Source organism: Zootoca vivipara, chromosome 14 (genome assembly GCF_963506605.1).
Source record: "Zootoca vivipara chromosome 14, rZooViv1.1, whole genome shotgun sequence".
Lineage (NCBI taxonomy): Eukaryota > Metazoa > Chordata > Lepidosauria > Squamata > Lacertidae > Zootoca > Zootoca vivipara.
The window spans coordinates 30,330,448-30,355,578 of record NC_083289.1 but is presented as its reverse complement, the minus strand read 5'-3'; the positions used below and the strand labels follow the sequence as shown (position 1 = coordinate 30,355,578).

General features: G+C 52.0%; 1 protein-coding gene across 1 annotated transcript in view; it reads right to left on the bottom strand.

The window, feature by feature from the left end:
- CASKIN1 (CASK interacting protein 1) overlaps positions 1–25,131 on the bottom strand; it is a 109,037-nt gene that overhangs the window by 5,974 nt on the left and 77,932 nt on the right. Inside the window, exons 7-19 of the mRNA XM_035130606.2 lie at positions 23,933–24,041; positions 23,556–23,664; positions 20,840–20,934; positions 18,508–18,625; positions 13,705–13,809; positions 12,811–12,932; positions 11,288–11,375; positions 8,467–8,564; positions 7,734–7,844; positions 6,806–6,907; positions 5,784–5,922; positions 2,198–4,327; positions 49–445 (exon numbers count right to left, since the gene is read on the bottom strand). Coding sequence (XP_034986497.2) covers positions 49–445; positions 2,198–4,327; positions 5,784–5,922; positions 6,806–6,907; positions 7,734–7,844; positions 8,467–8,564; positions 11,288–11,375; positions 12,811–12,932; positions 13,705–13,809; positions 18,508–18,625; positions 20,840–20,934; positions 23,556–23,664; positions 23,933–24,041 — 3,723 coding nt within the window. The remainder of the gene's footprint in view (positions 1–48; positions 446–2,197; positions 4,328–5,783; positions 5,923–6,805; positions 6,908–7,733; positions 7,845–8,466; positions 8,565–11,287; positions 11,376–12,810; positions 12,933–13,704; positions 13,810–18,507; positions 18,626–20,839; positions 20,935–23,555; positions 23,665–23,932; positions 24,042–25,131) is intronic.

Below are 25,131 nucleotides of genomic sequence, written 5' to 3'. Positions count from 1 at the left end.
CATCACCACCACCATTCCCCACTCGCCCAGCCCAGTAAAGGCCCTTACTCTGCTGCTTGCCCATCTTCTTGCTTGATCTTTTCCTCCACGGCTTGCAGAGCGGCAGCGAGGGAGGCGCTGGTCTCCTCCAGCTTCTGGTGCACGCTCTCCGTGCTGACGATCTCCACCGACGGCCCAGCCATGGAAGAGCGGGGAGGCTTGACTGGCACTGTCTGTGGGGGGCCCCCGGCGGGCGACAAGGGCTTAGCCGGGCTGGAGCACAGCGAGGGAGGTGTGCTCGAAGGCTTGATGGTGGGCGCCAGCTGCTTGGCAGGCGACGGCGCAGGCGTGGAGCTGGCACTCACCGACTGCAGGGCAGCGTGGACCTTAGGCTTGGGCGCCGTCGGGGGTGGTGTGGGCTTAGGAGAGATGGGCGGCGGTGGGGTGCCGTGGACACGCTTCACCTCTGCGACAGAGAAGAGAAAAAGTGTCGCTTCTTTGCCACTTCCTTACATGCAATTTGCCCTTTTCACAGCTGCCACACACTTGGGTCAACATCCATTAATTTTAATGAGTTTAATCTGAGTAGCACTAACATTGGATACAACTCCCTGACTCTCTAAGGCAGGGTCCTGAGGACTCTGATCTCTTTCTAGGCTTAAGAACATAATCAGAGCCAAAGGCCAATTCAGGCCAGCATCCTCTTCTCACTGTGGCTGAGAAGAGGATGAGATGAAAGCCCAAAAGCGGGACCCGAGCGCTACAGTTTCTACTCCTGCAGGTTTCCAGCAACTGGCATTCAGAAGCATACAGTTGTACCTTGGAAGTCGAACGGAATCTGTTCCAGAAGTACATTCGACTTCCAAAACGTTCGGAAACCAAAGTGCGGCTTCTGATTGGCTGTAGGGAGCTCCTGCACCCAATCGGAAGCTGTGGAAGCTGCACCGGATGTTTGGCTTCCGAAAATCGTTTGAAAACCAGAGCTCGATCGTTTGGGAGCCGAAACGTATGAGTTCCAAGGCATTCAGCAACCAAGGTGTGACTGTACTGACTTCAACCATGGATGTACCACCATAGCAATCAGGGTTAGTAGACTTCAATAGCATTATACCTCAATCAATTTGTCTATTTTTCTTTTAAAGCCAACTAAGTTGCTAGTCCTCCATACATCTTATGGCAGGGATCTCTGGAAGACAGGAAACTCGTAAGAAAAGAAGAGCTGTGAAGTTGGATCAGGCCAAAGGGTCCCATCTAGCCCAGTAACTTGTTCTCACAGTGGCCAACCAGGTGCCCCAAAGGGGAGCCCATAAGCAGGACCTGAGTGCCACAGTATTCTGCCTTCTTGTGATTTTCCAAGAACAGAGGTTAGATGCCTATCTCTTCTGCAGCTCCAATTCCTGCACTGTAGGGAGTTGGAGAAGGTGACCCTTGGGGGTCCTTTCCAACTCTACAATTCTGTGATTTCCATGAACTGATTGCCCACTCTGACAGTTGGAAGCAGAGAATAGCCACTATGGCTATTAGTAACTTAAGGTAAAGGTAAAGGGACCCCTGACCATTAGGTCCAGTTTTGACCAACTCTGGGGATGCACGCTCATCTCGCATTATTGGTCGAGGGAGCCGGCATATAGCTTCCAGGTCATGTGGCCAGCATGACAAAGCCACTTCTGGCAAACCAGAGCAGCACACGGAAACGCTGTTTGCCTTCCCGCTGTAGCAGTTCCTATTTATCTACTTGCATTTTGACGTGCTTTCGAACTCCTAGGTTGGCAGGAGCTGGGACTGAGCAACGGGAGCTCGCTCCGGCACAGGGATTCGAACCGCCGACCTTCTGATCAGCAAGCCCTAGGCTCAGTGGTTTAACCCACAGCGCCACCTGGGTCCCTATTAGTAACTTATTCCATCATTAATATTCTGTCTTTACCACAACAGCAAAGTATTTGCCATCCGAGACAACAAAACTGTGCATCCTCTCCTGCATTCACCAGAGATGATAGCCTCAAACCAAGCTCCCTCCATCCCAGCCTGCTGACCCCAGACACCTATGAGAATATTTTTACACCAACCACAACCATAGCCACTGAAAGCAGATTGGCGGGAGTGAAAAGGGCAATGGGAAGAAGCAGAGAAGTGGTGAGCGGGTCAGGAAGGCTCCCTGTTGAGGGAAAAGATAGGTTACGGTTCCCCCCCCCCCGGGCCAATGGCAGGGCACACCTACCTGGACTGCCGGGGCCAGGAATCGGGACCTTTTTGGAAGTGGGTGTGGGAGGCCCAGAGACTTTCTGGGGAAGGACTGGCTTGGGCGAAACTGGCGGCTTGACAGGCCTCTTGGGTTCGCTTTCCGGAGGGAGCTGGGCTGAGGTATTGTCACATTTCTCCTGCTGATCAGTGAGGGCTGTGGCCTCGGCGCCGCTCATCTCGGAGGCCGGCCGGCGCTTGATGGTGGCAGTGCCATTCTGGTAGATAGACAGCGGTGCCAGTTCATGCTCCTTGTCTTTAGATTTTGGCCGCCTCTTGACCGTGTCCGTCTCAGTCAGGATAAACTTGACGCTGTCCTGTTGGCTCTGTTTTGCACGGATTCTCCTCTTGAGAGTGGCACTGGCCTCCACCTTGGAGAGGTCCCCGTGCCGGTGGGCCAGCGGCAAGCCCTCTCCACCTTCAGCCTTGGCAACTCCCATCTGCCGGGGCCGCTGCTTGATTGTCAGGTTGCCCTCCTTGGCAAAGGGAATGTTCTCGCCAGAGCTGTTCTCCGGGGAGCCTCCGCCGTGCTCCACCCGCAGCCGCTCCACGGGGACATCTTTACCCGTGTCCGACTTGATGCTGTCGGAACGTTCACGGCGAGCTGCGGCAACCAGCCCTGTCACAGGGCCGCTGATGGTACGCCGCCGGTTCACCACTTCGCCATCCGGCCCAATGGCATCCTTATGCTTCACAGTGGCCAGGACGGTGGCAACGCGGGAGTGCTCTGGGCTGGCTGGGTGCACAGCGACACCGGGTTGCAAGTAGTAGCCGTCAGGGCCCTTCCCAGCTCCGGGCGGCCTCTGCAGAACAAGACCTCTCCCGCCACCACCAATGGATGACATTTCCAACATGGCAGCGATGCTCTTCACACTCCCAGCGCTGCCAGTGTCCACCGTGCCACCAAAGTCGCTTGCCCGCCTCTGCTGGTGCTCCTGGGGCAGTTCCAGACCCTCCTCCCCTTCCTTGGTGAAGTCATCGGTCATGTTAGTGTTGGAGATGGCCGAACTGGAGCGTTTGGGCGGCGGAGGCGGAGGCCCCTTCTTCTTGGGCCGCACCGCAAAGGACTGGCTGCGGTTGACGTTCTTATCACCGCCCGACTGTGCCCGCACAGAGTGGCTGCGCCCGACTCGCCGTTGCACGGTGGCGTAAGGCACAGCGTCTGGCACTAGGAGCTCGTCCCGTTCCTGCTCACTGTCCGACATGGCGTAGCGGTTCAGGCTGTGAGCCCTCTTCTTCGGCCGGCCTCCCTCTTCTTCCCCCTCCGTGGCTTGAGGCGGCAGGCACAGCACGGGCACCGAGACAGGCAGCACGGGCACAGCCTGTGCCAAGGGGCCTGCTGTGTGGACGTCGCCCTCCACGGGCTGCGGCATGACGTAAGCAAAGCCCCTGTGCGTGGGGGACTGCGGCAGCGAGCGAGGAGACATGGGGCGGTCTGACTGCGGCAGTAGCTGCGGCGTGGGCTTGACCTTGGCCGTGGCGTGCGGCACAGAAAGCGCCTGTGGCGAGGATGGACGGGGCTTGGTGGGTGTCTGCGGCGGAGTGTAGTGGCCCGCGGAAGGGGGGAACGATTGCCGGGGCTTTCCGGGAACTGGCGGCACACTGGCTCTCTTGATGCTGTGTCCGTGCCGGAGACTCCTCACCTCCTTGGGCAGGGTGGCTGGGCCTTCCTTCCCGTCCTCGGCCAGGAATTCCTGGCTTTTGGACATGCTGGTGCTGGTGGCTTTGTGTCCGTCTCCCAGTAGCTCCTGGGAGCTGCTAATCTGCTTCGCTCTCCCACTCAGGCTGTTCTCATGGACGAGGCGGGAGGAATGCCGGAAGGGCGGCGCCCCTTCGCGGAAGTGCCCCACATGGTTGACCTGCTTTTCCGTCCCCCCCTCCTCACTGGTGCCCGTCATGGCCACCTGCAGCTCGTTGCTCAGCTCGCTGCCCTGGAAGGTCTTCATCTTGGGAGACTGGCACTCGGCTGCCTCCTGCTGAGGGGGGTCTATGGCCACTGAGTCCTGTGGCGCCCCTTTCTTCTTCAGCGTCCCCGACTCGTACTTGACGTACTCGGCCTTCTGCAGCTCCGCCAGCTTCTTCACTGCTAGCATCAGCTTCTTCTGATGGCCTGAAAGAACATGGGGGAGGGAGGAGGGTGGGAATGAGTCTGTCTCTTTGCACAAGCCGGCTGTTCAAAATCCTGAGACTCTGCAAACCACAACAGTGGAAAATGACACATTGCAGATGGTTGGACCAGATAACCCTCCTGGACACTTCCAACTCTACAGTTCTATGATTTTGTGATTCTATATTTTCTTTTATTTCATCAGCTAGGAAAACGCTTAGCTCAGTCCTTATAACATTACTTATAATTTGCTCCAAGGAACAGAGTCACTTTTTTCCAGCCTTGTACAACCAGTCATGAACTGGATTGAGCCAAGCCTTTTCCAGTTAAGGAATCAGCCTGTTTTTGCCTGTTGGAGGGCGTCTCTCTTGCTCCTAGCTACAAAATGCACCATGGATAGATAGGGGCTTTTTCCTGGGCTTGGGCTTGTCAATCAGCAGCAGCAACAACTTTATGTGGCCACTTAACTCTTCCCTGGCATTTAAGGCAAACTCCCCCTCTGCCATAAAAAAACCCCTGATCCTGTGTCCATGGGTCTAGCTGCAGTCTTTTTTCTTTTTCTGTTACCCTCCACACACAATTGCTTCTTTTGCATGTAATTCTAAGCCATGGTTTGTTTAGCCTGATTAAGGTCTGTTTGAGCAGCCAAACCTCACACATGCATGGTTTTCTTTCTGGCAACAAAGCCACAATATGAAGGCACGCTTTGTAGTGAACTGCAGGGCTTGCTTGAACAATGGTTTGGTGTCACGTCTAAATCCAGTAGTGTTGCTTAACTCAGTGTTTCCCAACCGTGTGCCTCCAGATGTTTTGAGACTACAATTCCCATCATCCCTAGCTAGCAAGACCAGTGGTCAGGAATGATGGGAATTGTAGTCCGAAAACAGCTGGAGGCACAAGGTTGGGAAACACTGGCTTAACTGTTGTTTGGTCACCCCACCCCAATGTTCACCAAGCTACAAAGGCAAGACCAGCTGAGGAAAAAAAACCCAAACATTGGGGGCGGGGGGAGACAAGCCATGTAGCTGGTTTGCTTATCTGTGAACCAACCATGGTTAAAACAAACCATGACTTAGAATAACGTGTGAATGCAGCCACTGTAACATCCTTCTTGTGTCATTTTCTCCATTTGTCCTCCTTTTTAATGGCATCTTCTAAATAAGGCAAAAGAGAAGACATTTTTAAAGGGCAGGTAAGAGAGTTTGTAGATTTGGTGTGTCACACATTCAAATGGACATCCCTGCAATGCTCAGACTAAATTCTCATTGCAAAAGCAATGTCCCAGGCAATCTGAGCCACCCTCCCTGCCAAGCCCACACCTTCCCACAAAGCATGTAGGTAGGTGGCCAGGATGCACAAATGCAAAACCACAAGACATGCTACCCCTACCCAGCGCCTTCACCCCCCAAATGCCCAGAGAGAGACGGCAGAACCAGGTTGGGAATCTGCCTTTTCTCACCCAGCTTTGTGATGCCGATCTCCTGCAGGTCCTCCCAAGTGATGTCAGTGATGAAGTCAATGTTCTCATAGCCATTTTCCACCAGGACCTTGTAATACTGTGCCAGCCCAATCATGGAGAGCCAGAGAGCCAAGTTAGCCTGGGGGAGACAGAGAACAAATTATGTATATGGCACTCCCTGAATCACATCGTAACTGAAACCACCAGAGCTCTGAAATCAAACCTTGGTGCAGTTTGTTTTCTCCCTGAATCCATGGGTTGTTTCCACAGTAACAGTTCAGTCTTTGGGCTGCCATGCTTTGGAATCTGTTTTATGGAGTATCCAAGGTACCTTGTTACCAGATCATTGCCAGCCTGTCTATTGAAGCTCTATTGTGCCATTTTGAGGATTATGCACCTTTAATTAAACACTTTCTGCTTGCAGCTTCCACCCTTTTTATTGCTTTCTGAAGACCAGGACAGCAGGATTAATAATTCACAATAAAGTCCCTCTTAAATAGCTGTATTAATTGCCCCTTATTGTCAGTTTCTATTTCTGCAAATGGAGGCTTTAGAGTGGCTTCCTCCAGTGATTAATGGTTCTTTCCCCAGTGCTTCCTCACCATGGGAACAAGAACATGTATAACATTCAGGGTTGCCCAAAAGGTAATTTATTAGTAATACTGCATTACACTGAACTGGGGGGGGGGAGGCAGAAACTATAAACAGGAAGCTTTAAATTAATGTTTCAAGCTCCTTTGCTGACTTCTGATTCAACATTCTAGCTGGATCCTAACTATGAGGAAAGAAACTGCTGGATAATAATACAGTGCCATATTAAGTGATGTATGGAGCCAGAATTTTAATTTTGTTTCCAGCTGATTGCAGAAAAGGAGTGCCTTAGCAGAAGCAAATATGGGGACCCAAAAGGGACCAGGAGACAGGCTGGAATTTCTCTTGGTTGGTGTAGGCTGGGAGTTACCACCTCGGGGTAATGAGCCTGAGATGGTGACCACTCTGTGTGCAAGAAAGAAAAGGCTTACTGGCTTGTACTCTGGAAGCCACTCGGGAATATTTAGGCTGTTGATCTCTGAAGCGATCTTCTTCCTATGTCCTGGTTTCGTGACCCCAATGGCAGTCAGGTCCTACGGCAAACAGAAGAGCCACTTCTTACTAGGTGCCGCAAAAGCAGCAAGCAGAAGCCCCAAAGAGGGATCAGTGGGGGCCGCAAAGAGTCACCCATCAAGGCAGGAGGGTCACTGGCAAAGCCTTGAGGGTTCCTTTGAACCCGCCCAAGTTGTCCACTCGCCCAGCTAGGTAAACGTGGCTCGTGGACTGAAGGCAAAGACCAAAAGCAAAGTTAACATCATAATTGCGTACAGAATGTGGCAGTGTCTCCTCCCTCCTAAGATAAGTTCCAGCCATGTCCTACAACGGGAGGCTTGTTTTGGCTGCCCCCACCCACAGTCTCCACCCAGTTTTCCATTTAACATAAAAGAGAGAGTGTTGCTGGGAAGGAACTAAAACGTGATAGAAGAGATTCTGTAGGCCTACTGTTTAAGGCACATTTGCAAGAACAAGCAACCAGGGAAGAAATCCAAGATCGTTTCACCATGCAGCTGATACTACTTTTTATATGTTAAAATACATTATCCTCTAAGCCAGCCTTCCCCCAACCTGGTGCACTCCAGATGTTTTGGGCATGCTAGTTGGGGCTGATGGCTGTTGTCGTCCAAAAAAGCTGGAGGGCACCAGGTTGGGGGAAGGCTAATTGAATGCACAGCATGTATTATGTTGCTTAATATCCATTCCCCAGCAACATATAGAAGACAAAATTACTTGGCAGGGATGCATTGCACACCTGTAAAATTAGCCAGCTCCCAACACCAGAGCTTTGTGTGAAAGAGAGCCTGCCATTGCACTGCGTGGCAAACTCAGCTCCCTCCCACCTCCCTCTTTGCCAGCCCTCACCTCTGGCGTCATCCGGCTGATGGTAGGGATGTCATACCCAGCATTGATGAAGTTGGAGGCATAAAGCTGCAGCTGGAACTTGTATAGCCACTGGTAGACGGCCTCTGAGCTCTGGCAGCAGGGAGATGAGCAGTTATTCACGGCTATTTTTAATCCACTTGCAAATTTCCTACCCTGAACCCTTGAAAAGGGGAGGGCTAGATGCTTAAATGAACCAATGCAGCACTTGGTGGGTGCTGGTGTGTACACCAATTAACCAATAGTACACAGAAGAATATTTGCGCTTCCTGTTTCGTGCTGGTGCAGCCCCACAGCAGCCATTTTGTGGTGTGTCCCACCCCTGTGGCAGCCATCTTGTGACTGGTGCCTGTGGCTCTTTATCAGAATTCCACTGGCCCAGAAAGTCTGGCGGCCGCTGAAATAAACAGGGCCATTCTCTTTCTTTATATCACACATGAAGTCACGCCACCAGCTCCCTACGTGTAGCGCATTGCAATTTCTGCGATTTAGAGTTTACAAGCACAGGCGTGTGTGTTTGTGAGCCGTGGGCCCTTGTGCTGGTAAAACTTAAGCCAATGAATTCAAATGACTGGACAAGAGTCCCTAGAAAGCCTGGGCTGCTCTTTCCCCAAAAAACTATTGCTAGGAAGTGTCCCACCTACTTTCCCACATGCCTGCGCTATTCCATCCATACCACAACTCCAGCCCCCAACTGCGAGTTTCTCAGACTTGCCTTCCCTTCAGACATGGGCTCCACTTTCTTCACCGGCTGCTCGCTGTAGGGCTGCCCTGGGTATGATGAGGTGCCCAAACTATGCGTCCGAGAAGAACCTGGAACAAAAGCAGGCAGGGAGGCGGTGGATTAGCATTACGGAGAGGCCCGCTGGGACCCTTCACACAAAGGCCAACAGCAAAGCGCAAGGATTCCAGGTTGCCCACCACATTTCAGATCTTGGGAGAGCAGTGCTGGGCCTGAGAGGGGCCTCATCGAGAGCCTCTGGTTTGTCAACCTCTGAGCAACATTTGAAAGTGGCTCCCAGCTGTGTGTCTCTCTCTCTGTCTGTCTCTGTCACTCTCTGTGCCATAAGTCAGGACATTTATTGCCCTTGAGCTCCCATGAAAGCAAATGGCAAGGTTGGTGTCCAGCTGTCCATGCATCAAGTATCACAGACAGGGGCATCTTTCAGCCTCAGGGCCCCGTGGACTCCCAGATGGGAGTGGGTGCAGCAACAAACGTGTGTTTTCATTTTGTGCAGTAGACTACATTCCTGCCATGCAAAAGTCAAGAGGCTTCTATCGAAATCTACGCAAACACAGGCACCTCCCTATCAGAAAGGATGACATCAGAAGAGCCTTTTGGATCAGGCCAATGGGGGTCCAGCATGCTGTTCTCACCTTTGCCAACCAGGTGCCTGTGGGAAACCTGGAACCACAATGGCACAAAGGGCAATAGCTTAGCAGAAGGGAGACTGATTTGCATGCAGAAAACCACCTGCCTTAAAGCACAGTGAGCTGCTGCCAGCCAGTGTCGCCAACACTGAGCTGGCTGCACGAATGGCCTGGGGCAGTAAAAGACCGCTTCCTGCATTCCTTAAAGGACCACAGCTCAGTGCCAGATTGCCACTGCTTTGAGTGCAGAAGGTCCCAGGTTAAATCCATAGCTGCCAAGTCTCCCCTTTTTCGCGGGAAACCCCTGTATTTAAACCCGTTTCCCACTGTTATCCTGAATAGAGAAAAATCCCGTAAATCCCCCGGATTTCCTACCTGCCAGGAAGGCTCCTTCTGCGTATGTTTGGACATGCACAGAATTGATTTCGGGTGCTGAAATCGGGCAGCGCCGGCACCAGAAGTTGCTTCTATGCATGTCCAGACATGCGTAGAAGCGACTTCCGATGCCGCGCCGCTGCTGATCCCGGATTTTTCTTACCGGGAGTTGGAGGTCAATGGTTAAATCCCTAGCTTCTCCAGGTAGGACTGGGGAAAGCCTCCTTGCCTGAAATGCTGGAGAACCCCTGCCAGTCAGTGCAGACAGTACTAAGCTAGATGGGCCAAAGGTCTGATTCTGTATAGAGGCAGCTTCCTACAACCCTATGACTTGTCCCACCCAGGCAAATGGAGGAGGGAGAGGGAAGGGTTTGGCCTGGGGAGTCAGGACGCAAATGATCCTGTGGCGAATTCAGAGGGCCAGGCAGGGAGTTCAGGGGGTGGAGACAGTGGGGGCGCATTGAGGTTTCTCACCTTTGACCTAAAGAGAAAGAGGGAGCCCCAGAAATTCCGGGTTGGAAACAAAAGACTAAGTCACTGTTCCAGAAGGAGAGGCCTGGCACCTGCGTCCCCACAGCGGGGCAGGGGTGGAACCAGTCCAAGATGGCAGCCAAGGTGACCTTGAAGCTCCCCAGCGAGGAATCCGTGCTCTCTTTCAGCCAGCAGGCATGCAGCCCACCCATCTGGATCAAGGGGGCGAAAGGCACACCAAGCCTCCAAGAGAGATCTTTGGCTAGACGGGTAGGGGGCCTGGGTCTCTTGGCGGGTGCTGCTAGCCCTGACAACCCCCACCCAAAAAATAAAAAGACAAGACTCTACTCCAGAAGCTGCATCTTCCCTTTCAGAGTCCCAGAAACGCGTGGCCGATAAGCAACCCTTTCTCATGCTGGAGAACCTCCCTGGAGCCCCACCTTGAGCTCCGTGGATTGCGGAATCTCCATGCTTGAGTGGCAGAGCGAGGCTGGGGAGAAACTTGCTCCACTTTGGAAAAATCAACCTGAAAATGCGACACACACACAGACACATACTCCCGGGACGCAACCGTCTCGGCATTCCCACCTGAGTCCTGCCTGAAAAGGAACATGTGCAACATCGCCCCTTGAGATGCAGGCAGAGCTAAGGGGGGGGGGAGAGAAGCGCCATCTGCCCTTCTCCGCTTTCCCCGACCGGGAACACCATCACACTTCTGAAGGCGCTCTGCCACCAAGCCTGATTCACCGTGCCAACAAGGGAACAGGAACTATCGTTCTCGGGCGGCGGCGGCGGGGGGGGGGGTCCCCCGCCGAGACCCACCTCCTGGTGAGTTGTGCCTGGGGGACCTAGCAGAGACCTCTAGGAAGTGGGGGTCCTCCATCAGTATTTCAGGGAGGTTGGGAGGTCTGAAGCTCAGAGCTCCCTCAAAATAGAATACAGATACACGGGTTGTTGGTTTCTTCGAAGGGGGTGCAGGCAAAGGCAGATCAGCCAGCGATAAAACAGCAAGCGGGGACCAGATTGCTCCTTTGCTGGAGGTTGGAGGACAGCCAGGAGGCCAGATTGTGGGGTGGGGGCTCTTTCTGGGACACAGGCACCACCAACCCCCCTACCACCACCAAGCTCACCCTGGCAGCAGCTCCCCACCCCACCCCACCCCAATTTTCCCCTACTAACCAAAGCAAGCGAAGGCATGGCAGCAGCAGAGAGGAAGGGTCATGTTTAGCTCGGAAGGTTCCCCTGCAGCTCGTCAAGGAAATAACGGAGGGGGGGGACCCAAAAAGGCTCCGGCGGATGAGCTGTGAGCATCCACGCACCTGCAGGCATCTCCAGTGCTTTGGCAGGCCCATCACCCACGCCGGATTCTTGCACAGACGCCTTCTGGGAAAGGACGGTTGCCAGAAGCTGAGGAATGGCAGGCGGGGTGGGGGGGTGGGGGGGTGAGAAAAACACACACTCTGTTAAAGAGAGAGAGACTGCAAATAGGGTCCTGGAAGGCAGGGGGGGGGGAAACTGGCAGCCCACCCCCACCCCAAAAGATCTAAGACTCTGTTGGCAAAGCTACCCATTTGGGTACAAGAAGGAAAACAGGTGGCACAATGGCACGGCTGCTTGGCATGCGTGCCTGCAGCACAAATTTTTAAAGAGGCTTCCGGTATCTAGAAAAAAGAGCGGCTTGGGGGGCAGGGGGGGCGGTGCAAGGAAGTCTCTCTCTTCTCTCTTTCCCTCTCTCCCTCCCTCCTCCTGGTCCACTTTTTGCCAGGGAATGGAGGATCGAGCCCCTGTCCAGCTTGCCAAGTAGTCAGAAGTGGTGCACCAACGCAGGCTGCGGGCACCAGGGGGCAGCAGAGGATGTGCAAAACTGCCAATGGTATCTAAAGCTATTTTCACCAACCTGGTGCCCCCCCCCCCCACAGCTCCCACCAACCGCAGCCAGCAAGGCTGTAGTCCAAATCCTCTGGAAGGCTGCCCATCTCAACTCGCAAGGGCGAAAGCTTTCTTGGGATGTAGCTGAGCTTGTTTTTGAAAGCCAGGGTGGTGCAGTGGTTCAGAGTGAAGGACTAGGACCTGGGAGACCTGGGTTCGAATCCCAGCTCAGCCGTGAAGCTCACTGGGCGTGACCTTGGACCAGTCACTGTCCTTCCACCTACCCTACACCGCAGGGTTGTTGTGAGGATTAAATGAGGAGAGGGAGAACCTCTTGAACTTCTTGGAGAAAAAAGTGGGATATACAGGTGAAACTCGGAAAATTAGAATATCATTGAAAAGTGCATTGATTTCAGTAATGCAACTTATTATTTTTTCTTTTTCTTTTAATTTCTACAAATGCTTTCTTTTGGAAATTCCACAGTAATAAAACAAATAGTTACAATAATACAAAAATAAGCATCGCTATTACATTTCATTAATTACATTCCATTTATAATTGACCCGCCTAACCACAAATAATTACAATTACAACAAATAAAGGCTTGACATATCTTGCTTTGCATGTCATGCATCTATCTCATATATTGATTTCATCTTTTAAGTTGCATTACTGAAATAAATGCACTTTTCGACGATATTCTAATTTTCCGAGATTCACCTGTAAATGCGAATAATAATAATTTTAAGTGCTGGGATTCAAACAAGCCAGGATGTGGAGGTTTTTTTGTTTTGTTTTGGGGAGGGGAGATAATCCTTGCATCTCAGACTCTCTTGATGAAGATAACATCACTCTGAACCTGCTTCGAGGCACATGATCCTTTTAGAGAATCGTGGAATCAGAGCTGGAAGGGACCCTGCGGATCATCTAGCCCAACCCCCTGCAATGCAGAGACAACGTAGGCAAGCTCACCTTGACACCTTCTGAGCCCGGGTGGAGGGGAGCGTGGCCTCCACTGCCAGTGCTTTGGCCACTCCCTGAACTCCGCCCACTGGCCACGCTTCCCGTGCTGCCCACACTGCTGCGATCGCCACCTAGGCAACAGGGAGGGGAGAGGCAGTTAAAGGCCCAGAGGGTCGGCGAGACATAAATCCAAGATAATGAGCCTGACTTGACTCTGCAGCATGTTAAGCACTCGCCTGGTAGCCAGGGGTGACCTCCGGGACCACTGCATACAAGGGAACTGTGAGCCAGCTAGAGGAAGGAGCCCCAAGCAGAGAAGCCAAGCAGGCTCCTCGAGGAGAAAAAGGTAAGGTATAGATGCAACAAATAAATAAAACGTGGGGTGGAGGGACCAGGTGTCATGGCAGACACACAGCTGTTGCCAGTGAAATCTCATTCCCCCCCCCCACAGGAACATAGGAAGCTGCTTCACTCCAAGTAAATCTGTTGGCCCATTGGTTCAATACTGTCCACACTGGCTGGCAGCAACTTTCCGGGGTTTCAGGCAGGGGACATTCCCAGCCCTTCCTGGGGATGCCATTGGGAATTGAACCGGGGTCCTTCTGCATGCAAAGCAAGCACTCTGCCACTGAGCTGCAGCCCTTTCCCAGGAGCTTAGAAAGCTGCTGCCTCATGATTATGACCAGTGGGTCATCTAGCACAGTATTGTCCACACTGGCTGGCAGCAGCTCTCCAGGATTTCAGCCAGGAATCTTTCCCAGCTTAATCTGGAGATGCTGGGGGAATCGAACCTGGGACCTTCTGCATTGCAATGCAGGTGTCCTGCCACTGAACCCCAGCTCCAGGGTGCTGGACCAGATGGGTTTCTGGCCTGATCCATCAGCGCCCTTCTGATGCTCTTACCTGCGTAGGGTTTGCGAAGCACCCAGATCTCTTCTGGTGGGGCTGGTGTGCCGGTGGATCCGCCTGGGGACAAGTGGGACGGGCTGGCATCAGACCCTCGGGAACCTTCTGGGCCAAAGACCGCCGCCGCGAGCACAGGAAAGAGAGCGAGAACATGAAGCAAGTCAGCAGAATCCCATGAAGTTGCATGTGCGCCAGAGAGGGCGCACAAAACAGTGGCAGCTGCCCCCACAACCAACCTCCATATCTACAGGGTGTGAGAGGTGGTCAGCCTGCCAGAGGCTGCCTCTCCCTCTGAAGGGGCACCAATTGTTGCCCAGGGCTCAAGAGAGTTATTCCTCAACAGTTAACTCTTCTCAGCCACTGCGATCCTCCCAGAGCATTCCGCACAGGCTAAGGTCCAGAAGAAGAGCCTGCAGGATCAGGCCAGTGGGCCCATCTAGCCCAGCATCCTGAAATCACAATGGTCCATCAGGTCCCCGTGGGAAACAGGATTCGAATGCCAGAGCCCTCTCCCTTCCTGTAGTTCCCAGCAACTGGCATTCAGAAGCATTGCTGCCTCCAAGTGCCAAGGCAGAGCACAGCCACCCTAGCTAGTAGCCCTCAACAGCCTTACCCCTCCACGAATTTGTCCAAACCTCTTTTAAAGCCACCTGAGTTGGTGGCCCATCCCTGCCTCCCGTGGCAGCGAGTTCCACAGTCGCTTTTGTGCGCTTTGAGGGCATGAAGGTGGCAGTGCCTGCCTGTCCCCTACATTTTGCCCTTAGCATCTCATACTCGAGAGACACAGGGATCTATTGTAGGGGCAAGGGGGCAAGGAGTGTGGTTTATTGATATCTATCTATCTCCCCAAGCAGCTTACAAACCGCAGTCAAGAGGCAGCACTGTTTCCAAACGCCAGTTGCTGAAAATCAGAACTGCATGAGGGTGGGAGGTGGGGTGGGAGAGAAGACTTCCTGCTGCTCTCAGGTCCTGCTTGTGGGCTTCCATTGGCCTGATCCAGCACTGCAGCGCTCCCCTGCTGGCCCAAATAAACCACCACCCAGGGGAATCCTGTGTGCATCTCCAGTTGTGTCCTCTGGCCACATAGATGGGGCTAGAAAATGCTAAAGCCCCCACCCAACCCGCTAACAAGTGGAGCGAGCCAGCGCTCCTCTGAAGAGTCCCTAGCTTGGCTCAGCAACCAAGAACAAAACTTTTCTTGTCCACCCGTTTATATGAACAGGGATGTTTGTCCCCCTTGTCCAAAGAGCAACACGCTGGGAGCGGGCGGGGGGGGGCTGTTGGGGGGGAGGAGGAGGGAGGAGGAGGAGATGGGATGCAGCAGGTGCTAAAACAAACACTAAAATGGTTCTCAACAGGGGAAAGGGAAGCATTTGCACTCCGGGGCTCACACCTCACTCAGGTCATGCTACACCTCACATTGCAACCCTCCTCTGCCTGTAACACAAGCCACACCTTTGCAGATCTTCGTTGCACCCCCAAGCACCCTGCTTTTCTGAGTCTAGGGTTCCCACCTTTGTTCTTGCAAAATACAGGAGAGGGCAGGGAGGGGCAGTTGGGGGACATTTGTTTTTTGTTTTTTTTAATCTGGTGCTAAAGTGACTTCAAAGCAATCCATTGCAATTTATTGCAGCCAAACAGGATGGCCCTTCCGCAATTCATCACACACACACACACACTCTTGTAATAAATCTGTCTGTGCTTGGCTATCCAGAGCTTAAACACATGCCATTTCACACATGCATTTGGAGAAGATCCCTAACTTGGCACACAGAGAGGAAGTGAGAGAGGAAAGACGTGAAATGCAGGACAGAGCTGCATCAAAATAAAAAAAAAAATCCTTCAGTAGCACCTTAAAGACCAACTAAGTTTTTATTTTGGTATGAGCTTTCGTGTGCATGCACACTTCTTCAGATACACTTCAGATACACTTCTTCAGATACTAGTGTATCTGAAGAAGTGTGCATGCACACGAAAGCTCATACCAAAATAAAAACTTAGTTGGTCTTTAAGGTGCTACTGAAGGAATTTTTTTATTTTGCTTCGACTCAGACCAACACGGCTACCTACCTGTAACTAGAGCTGCATCAATACAGGACATAGCACTTGACATTGAATTACAGACCAATTCTGTATTATAATTGGCCTAGATTGCAACCCTACAGTTTCTACCCCAGCCTGGGGCTCTCAAGATGCTTTGAACTACAGCTCCCATCAGTCCCAGCCATCATGGCCCTGGGATGCTGGACCTGATGGGAGTTGCGGTCCAGAACATCTGAAGGACTCCCAAGTTGGGAAAAGCTGTTCCAGCCATTCTGCCTTTGCTGCTTCTTACTCTCCTCTGAAAAGACTTCCCTCCTTCTCCACCTTAGATCTGGAACTGCTCATTCCCTGGAGATGGGGGCCCTACCTCTCCCTCTGCCCTCCACACCTTGAATTCCTCTTCAACACACACACAACCTTGGACTTCCATCTGCTTTGATGAGTGGCAACATTGCAAGGTGTTGGGACTAAATAGATGAGTCTTCGGGTCCCTTCCACCTCTCCAGTTGTATGATTCTATGAACAAGGAAGTTTCCTGCAGGCAGATTTTGCCAAGGATAATAATAAAGAAGCATCCTTTGGAAAAGGAACATTTTTTACCCCCAAAAATGCATTCAGGAGTGCCAGATTTTCATTCTTTCGTCTTGTCCTCGGCTTTCATCATTCACAAAATACTGCCCCTGCCCCCAAAATTGTGCAATCTCATTTGCAGAAGTGTGTGTGTGTGTGTCATATTGATTATTTATAGGGATCGGGGGCAATGGGGGCGTTCATCATCATCAGTGCTCTTCTGGGTAGCAGCTACTGGCTGCCAGCTCCCCTCTCCCAGTATCCCCCTGGGAAAAACACTGCGGCGGCGGCAATGATGATAATGATGCTGATGGTGATGATAGGCCAGGGATCTGCTTGTGGGAGGGGGGTGAGGGTTTCATATTCCCCCAAGCCACCCCAAAATTTCAAGCCAAGAAATCGCTTTGGAGAGCTTTCAGCTTGGTCAAAATTTAAGACTGTAAGTTGCTTGGGGCAGAGACCTTTCTTTTTCATTTACTTTGCTTGGCAAGCCCCTCTTTGCACCGTGATATTACCAGGCTTTGCATAAATTAATATGGAGATCATATAATCAGAACCGTAAAGTTGGAAGACATCCCAAGAATCATCTAATCCAAACCCCTGCAATGAAGGAACCACATATTGAGAATCCCACCACCTTCCGAGAGAGTGAACCATCCCACTGTCAAGCAGCTCCTACCCTCAGAAAGTTCTTCCTTGTCTATAGCCTTGTAATTTTTTGTTATTTTCAACCTCTCTTGCAAGCCTGAGCTTGTTCCAAACTTCCGACCTCCTCCTTGCAAGCGTTGGCTACTCGTGTACGCTCTTCCTTCGTGATTTCCCCTTTCTTCTATGTTCCCCTTTCAAACCTCGGCTCTTCAGTAAGCTCTTTATGCAGCCACGCTAGTTTCTTTTGATGCCTGACCCACATGCTCATCCTTGGACGCATGCACACACAGAGAGCGGGAACCTGGATGGGGACGGGGAATGAGAGGAGTGCAGGAACCACCCCCTGGGAGCAACGCAAAAACATGGCAAAAGCACAAATCAGAAGCAAACGAAGCGATGCAGGACAGACTACCTGGGGAGGCTCCAGGCCCTTCCACAGCGCCGTGGGGGAGCCGGCGGTAGCCAAAGGAACTGAAAAGAGGCTGGTGGGGGTTTGGTGGAGGTGGAGGCAGGAAATGGACCTGATGATGGGAGGAGGAGGTGGTGGTGGAGGAGGAGGAGGAGGAGGAGAAGCAGGAATGGCCGTTAGGCACCGAGGCCCCTCCAGCCGGGAGGGAGATGGCTTGAAACTGCCCCGGGTAGGGCCCAGCGTCCCACGGACCTGGCAATAGAAACAACAAGAGGCAAACCGTGAAATGGGTCCCGCAGACCTGGAGAAGGAGGAGGAGGAAGGAGATTTTTAAGCTGCCTATCGAAGTTGGAAGATAGGGAGTCAGACCCATCTAGCTCCATACTGTCAGCACTGAATGGCAGCAGCTCTCTGGGGTTTGGGGCAGGAGACTTTCCCCAAGCTTTTCCTGTGTGGCTGCTTTCCACTGAGCCAGACTACTGATCCACCTAGCTCAGTGTTGCCTGCACGGACCGGCAGCGGCTTTCCGGGGGTTCAGATGGGGCTGTCTCCCAGCCTTACCTAGAGACGCCAGGGATTGAACCCAAGACAGGCTACTGCCCTTCCCATTAGGAATGTAGTGTCGACACTGACTGGCAGCAGCTCTCCAGGGCTTCAAGCAGGGGACATTCCCAGCCCAACCCTTCTGTATGCAATGCAGATGTTCGTCTACTGTGCCAGCCTGTGATCCTATGGAAACCACATCTGCACTTCCTGCCCCCACCCCCGCCAGCTGCAAAAAGTCATAATTGTTAAGATTGGAAGGGACCCAAAGTCAGCTAGTCGAGTCCAACACATTGCAATGCAGGAATCACAGCTGAAGAGAGCCTTGGAAATTGGGTGGGCCTCAGGAGGAGGAGCTCGAGGGTCCTACGTATGCTACAACTTCCCTGGCATTCCCAAAGAACAGCCATTCAGGGTGCAGAATCTGAATTGCCTCCGCTCCGAACTTCCCCTTATTGATTTGCCTTATGGCGATGAACAGAAAACTCCGGGGGCTCCGTCTGCAAAGGGCCTCACACCTCAGGAATGAGGCAGGTCAGGTAGAAAGAGATAGGACAAAAATAGCCCACATAGGGAGGAAGTCTTGCCTGTTCGTTTGCTGATCGCTTCGACGAGGGTGGAAGGGAAGTATCCCACACGGTCATTGCCGGTCCGGTTGTCGTGGATGCAGCCTTTCCACCGGCCATCAGCGTGCTGCTCCAGGACCTGGGAAATTGGGAGGGTAGTGGGGGGTTAGTAGAGAAGGGGGGGATCAAGGAATGGGCCAAAATCACCTTCAAAGTGGGTTGCGCCAGGGCCTTGACAAACCTACAAGAGGTTGGCCATGGGAGCTAGAAGATGCCACCCAGCCTGGGATGTTTCAAGGCCTCGAGACAGCCTCCAAGCCCCCTAACTTGAAAAGTCTTCCCTCCTAGCCCCAGCGGAGTGTGTCCTAACTGCAGTTCCTTGGTTGTTTGCCAGGGGGAGCTGGTCCACCTAGAAACTAGCCTATGATAAGATTTGCATTCCTTGCTCCGTCCTTTTTGTCTCTGGCCATGCCCATCCCTGTCATGTCCTCCCCACCCCACCCCACCCCCCAAAGATAACCTAGATTGCAATGTGGGCCCCAGGCTGCCAAAAAGCTTTTCCATCCCTGACATAAATCCTCTGAATGAGGGGGAAGGACCCTCCAGGTGTTTCATAACAGGACTGGGAAGAGATCTGGGTTCTAATTCACACCCCGGGCTGGTTAACCTTGAGCCAGTCACTATAGAATCATTGAATTGTAGAGCTGGAAGGGACCATGAGGGTCAGCTAGTCCAACTCCCTGCAATGCAGGAATCTTCTGCCCAACGCGGGGCTCGAACCCATGACCCTGAGATTAGGCGTCTCATGCTTTACCGACTGAGCTATTCCAGGTCCCATCAGCACTGGCCAAAGATCAGGGATGAGAGGAGATGGGATCCAGCAACATCCAGAGGATGCCACATCTCAACCATTCCTCGTCTTTGGCCCAGAACAGACCCCCATTTGCACGGTGCACTGCCAAGGCTGGTTGAAGAGCTTTTCCCAAAAACTCTAATGCTTAGATTACAGCGGTCCACAAGCAGATGGCTGGCTTGGGGCACTTCAGGCAATGCAGGTGGCTAATCCTAAATACAGCTACAATAGCGGCAGGTGCTCTAACTGGCAAAGCGATGGATGATGCTCCGACACTTTCACACTCTTTGGCTATCCTATAAATAGCCGTTTCTTCAAGCTGGAAGCAGTTCCGCAATCTCTCATTTTGCCTGGTGGGTGGAACCCTCTGTTACCTTGTCTTTTGGCTCCTCCTGCACCTAAGTGATGGGGGGGCATCTCCTGAGAGGTGTCTAGGACCAGTGAAACACTCTGGGCAGGCAGGGACACTCCCAGTATCCAAGGGCACCTGGGGAAGGGATGTCAGAGAGCGGCTCTGCCCAACGTGGAGAGGAAGGTGGGACTCCCAGGATATCCTATGCATGGTACAATCACATCTTGAGTAGGGGCTACGTTCCAGTGATGGTGCACACACAAAAAAACACCTATATTTGAACTTGCATGAGCATCCTTACCTTCCACAGCCAATGCACCAACCTGGCATTACCCTCTCATTCGTCAGCAACCAGCAAGATAGAGAGTGTAAGAAGTCTCCACCCGGATTACTGGGCAAGTCTCGCTCAGGGTGCAGGCTCTGGGGGCGGTCTTGCAGGGCTGCCCAAATTCCCACAAGATCTTGTGAGAGCACCCCTGAGCAGGGCTTGCCTGGGAAACAAGGTGGAGAGCTTAAAAGCTCTTTTTGCTTGCATTTAATTGACCAGCTTTCAACCACACAAGGTGGTGGTTTTTTTTAAAGCCAAGCAGCACCCGCAGGTTTCAAATTGTTGTAGGCGATTGGAAGATCCAAGCAATGTGTTGGTCGATGGAACCACCGGACTAAGCTGGCCCCAAGGTTGGACTTGCACAATGTAATTGTGCGTACGATGCAGTCGTACCAAGTAGGAATGGAGTCTTTTGCAGGCCAAAAGCGGTCCTGCAATTGCTCGCTACACCTGGTGAGCAGAGTCCTCTGTTCCCTTCCTTTTGGCTCCTTCTGGACACAGGTGACAAGAGAGCCATCTCTGCCTCCTGAGATGTGGCCATGTCTGGTGGAACATCCCCCTTGGGGCAGGCAAGGACACTCCCAGTATCCGATGGTGCTGGGGTGGGCATGTCAGAAGTGACAAGGAGGGAGGCAGAACTCCTGGCTCCCCTTGCAGAGATGTAGAAGGCAAGGGAAGCCCCTGCCCCCTACCAGATCCTCGCTAGCTGCTTCCTGCATTCCCGGGAGAGACCCCCAGATTTGGCTGGAGTCCTCCCCATGGGTCCTCAGCCTATCTTCCATTCCCGACTTGGTCAGCCCAGGACAACAGGCAAACTCACTGTGATGATGTCACCGGCTTTCACGTTGAGGCTGGTCAGGTCGTAGTTGTTGCAGTAATCTTTCACGGCCCTGACCTGCAGGGCGGCGGAAGCATCTAGGCAGAAACAGGGGTGAAGGAAGAGGAGGAGGCGGTCGCATGCATTCTAAGGAAAGAGGCACCGGGGCTCAAGGCTACAATGAAGGAGGGCTTTTCCACCCAGGGACCCTTCCTCTGAACCCTTGGCGGGGCTAGCAGAGGTTGTGTGTTGGTGGCCGATGGGTACTCTATACATGCTTAAAGGCACTGCTTTACTTGACCAAGGAGTGGGGCAGATCTGGGTGATTTTCAGTGAAAGGCAGTGTGGTGTAGTGGTAAGAGTTGCAGTTTAAGACTTGGGGGACTGGGGTTCACCCTCAGCCATGAAACTTGCTGAGTGACCACAGGACAGTCTCCCAGCCAGACCTACTTCACAGGGTTGTTGTGCAAATAAGAATGTAGACCCTTGGAGCTCCTCGGAGGAAAGGTGGCATATAAATGTAATAATGAACAATAAATAAATGGAAGAGGAAGGATTTGCAGCTTCCCATTGTTTAGCAACAAGAAAACCAAAGCTATTTATTCCACCTAAGTAAACTGATGACCCAGGAGAGGTGGTTTGTGTGAAAGGATTGTGAGCTCTGGTTCTGAAGGCAAAGCCCTGCACTCAGAACAAGCTCAGAGGCACCTTGCCCTTTAATAATATAGCTGTGGATCTTTTGCACCTGGCTCAAGGTGGCAGATGTTTGTGTTCTAGCAAAAAAAACGAAGCAGACCTTGCAAGCCTGACGTCTGCCTGGACAAAGACATTTGGGGAAACCAAGGCAGAGAAATCCAACTGGCAACCTCTCCTGACTAGGGAGGGAACAAGGCGCCAGTTCCTATTCTGCCCTGCACCTGTCATGCACAACACTGTTTCATTCTCCTACAGTTCATCTTTTGCCCCAAACTACATTGTTCATCCTGTTGATTCAAAATTACATAACTTGTGTAATTACGTAAATTACGTTTTCATTCCACCCTGTTCATTTCAATCCAAAGGAATACAACTTGATGATGGTGATGGGTTGTGTGTGTGTGTGTGTGTGTGTGTGTGTGTGTAATTTCAGGACTACAATCAACAACAGCAGATGCCAACTATATTTGCTGGGTTAATTTCTGTTCCAGACATGGGGCAATTAAGTAAACATGGGCAATCTGGGCTCCTGTTTCTGTTTTTGTCGGAATTCTCCGGCATCCCTTCTCCTGCCCTGTCTTAATTAAGATGGGGTGTGTAATTGGCTAAGAATTCTTCTAGAGAAGCCTCCCTAAAATGAGGCGTTGCACAGGTATCACCCTCCAGCTCCCAGCATTTAGGAATATTCAATGAAGAGACTCACCTGGGAGCGGTCAAATTAGGGGCAAGTTTCTCTCCCTGACCTGCAGATTAAACCCACTTGGAAAACAAATGGTTCGCCCATTGCAAAACGGTTCCTGAAACCTACATTTATAAACTGCAAGATTCCCAATTCTGAGGTGCCTACAGAGCTAGTGAAAGGAGCTGGAAATGAGGCCCCACAAACCCATTAGGTGGCGTTTAGTAACCTGGATTTCCTTTGTTCTCTTTGATGCAAAATGGGTATAAACAATCAACACAGGTGGCTGTTGTGATGATGACTGGGAGAGAATGCATAGAACGTGATTTTAGGGCTTTAGAGAAAGCCCCTACATTAGCTTAAAAACACACTAGAGGGAGATAGAGCGCCGTGGCATTGCCATTCCTCTTATATTTAGCGTTTATCATTTTCTGACTGTTGAAAGGGCCTCACATTCGCGACCAAAATAAAGGAAAGAGAATGGCTTAAGGTCTGCCAGAGATACCCTCCATGTGATAGGCAAGATAGCAACACAAGACAAGGCCTTCTCAGTGCCTGCCCCGCTCTCCTTACGGAACTCCCCACGCCCCACCAGAATGAGATATGACAAACCTCCACGTTAGCTGTATTTATTTGTTAAGGCCTTTGTAGCCCGATTATCCTGATGCTGGTTAGGGTTTAACGTTCCGTGTTCCTATTTTTATATAAAGGATGTGTGATTTCATTCCATTTTTTATTTTAAATTTAATATTTCAGTTTAATTTAATATTACATCTGAAGGCAGCCCTGTATAGGGAAGTTTATTGCTTGATGTTTTATTGTGCTTTTAATATTTTGATGGGAGCCACCCAGAGTGGCAGGGAAAACCCAGTCAGAAGGGCAGCATATAAATTATAAAATAATAATAATAATGGTCAGCAGCTGTGTTGTAAGCAGCCTGATGCTCTGATCCAGAGGAAATGCTGGGTCTAAGAGACTATGAAATTAATCATTTAAGTGGGTTGGATCTCACGTAGGCCTGCTGAAATTAACCTGAAACACGGCTAATGGAGGCCCATTAATCTCAATGGGCCTAATGGCCTGGCATAAAATGAGTTGGGTACAACCCAATTGAATACCTGTAAAAGAACTGTGCAACAGCCCTGCCAGGGAGGCCAGTTGTGTCATCTCCCTTTCTGCAGGCTACATTTGTGTGAGTGGAGAGGGCAGAGCACCTCCACTTGCGTGCGGCCAACTTTGGACTGACCATAGAGTCGGAAGGGGCTCAGAGGGTCATCAAGTCCACCCCCCTGCAATGCAGGCATCACAGCCGAAACCCCTCACAGTGACACCCCTTATCCTCACCTCGGAGCAACTGCTTGATCTCCCTACTGGCCTGGGTGGCCGTAAACTGGTTGACAATGTCCAGTGCCGTCTGGCTGTAGGTGTTTCGGATGTGAGCGTTGATTCCGCTCTGCGAAAACAGACATGGGTGGGGTGGGGAATAGGGTGGGCTGCCTGAGACAGGGAAAATGGAGATCTGGCATCGTGACGAGGCTAGTGATGGCAAGGAAGAGCCTGAAGATGCCATCCAGGAGGGCACCAGCTCTCTAGAGCTCAGAGGACCCTCACCAAGCTCTGCTTTCCACGGGCACTTTGGCACGAGAGAGGGGCTGCCCCCCAAGTTCTGTGCCCTCCCTCTCCCCGCCATTCCTGCAAGCGGACCAGGGTGGGGTGCTTACATCCAGGAGGAGGCGCACGACCTCCGTCTTGCCGCATAAGGCCGCCTCGTGCAACGCAGTGCCTGCCTTCGTCTGCCGGTTGATGTCGATCCCGGATTGGAGCAGGAGTCTGCGGGAGGAAAGAAGGCAAAAAACATCCCGGGTTCAAGGGTGCCTGCCAGATGGGCAGAAAATCCAGCAGGTGCCACTGTGGAGGCCTGGAAATGGAGCTGCAGAGACAAGGAGCACCCAGACAGAGAGAAGACAAAAAAAAAAAAAAGGTCTGGGAACTTTCACCCGCTGCAAATCCGACTCAAATAATGTCTCTCATTCTGCTTTCTGGGCTTTCGAAGGAGCCATGGCTACTTGAGTCTTCAAAACCATTTCCCAGACACAGCACTGAAAACCTTTTTTAAAAAAAATTCAGGGGGAAAGAAATGAGTGGGGCACATGGGCATTTGCTTTGGCCACACGTTTGCCCCGGATTTGCTTTCCTATGCACACAGTATCAGTGCCTTACTTCAAGGAGGAGGAGGAGGAGGAAGAGGCACCCTCGACTCACACGGGTTTCCACGCACTCTTTGGATCTGGTGTGCAAGACCAAGTGAGCCTGACACACTAAAAATGGGGAGAAGGGGTTGGCTGGGGTGGTCCAGCTAGATAAGGTGAGCTGGCCTAGCAAGGCCGTCCAATGTCAGGGTTGATGGGAGCAGATTTGTACTGGCTGGGGCTGATGGGAGCTGTAGTCCCCCAAAACCAGAGGGCACCAGGTTGAGTATAGCTGAGCTAGGCGATCTCACTTAGCCCCTCCTGGATTCAAAACCACTCCATCAATCAAGACTCTAGCCCTGATGGAACCTCAATTCAGCCTCAATTCTCTGCTCCTCCCCAGGCAAGGTGTCTGAAAACTGCTTGCCCCTGGAGGAAAACCCTCACATTTGCTGGGCTATTAAGTGGCTGCTTCCTGTCCACCAAACTCTTGGGCCCCCGCAAGACTACCCCATTAATAACTCCCAGGACAGGAAATGACTTGGCGGGGGTGGGGGGTGGGGGAGATGCTTACGATTAATGCTTTGCCTGCAGCTCCTGCCACCCTCTGGCTTTGAATTCTCTTTTCTGCAGCCTTCCAGGCCCTTCCGTACCTTACAAGGCTGATGCGAGGGCAAGCGAGAGAGCAGGTGCAGAACTTTTCGACAGTTGCCCATAATAGGCCAGGGATG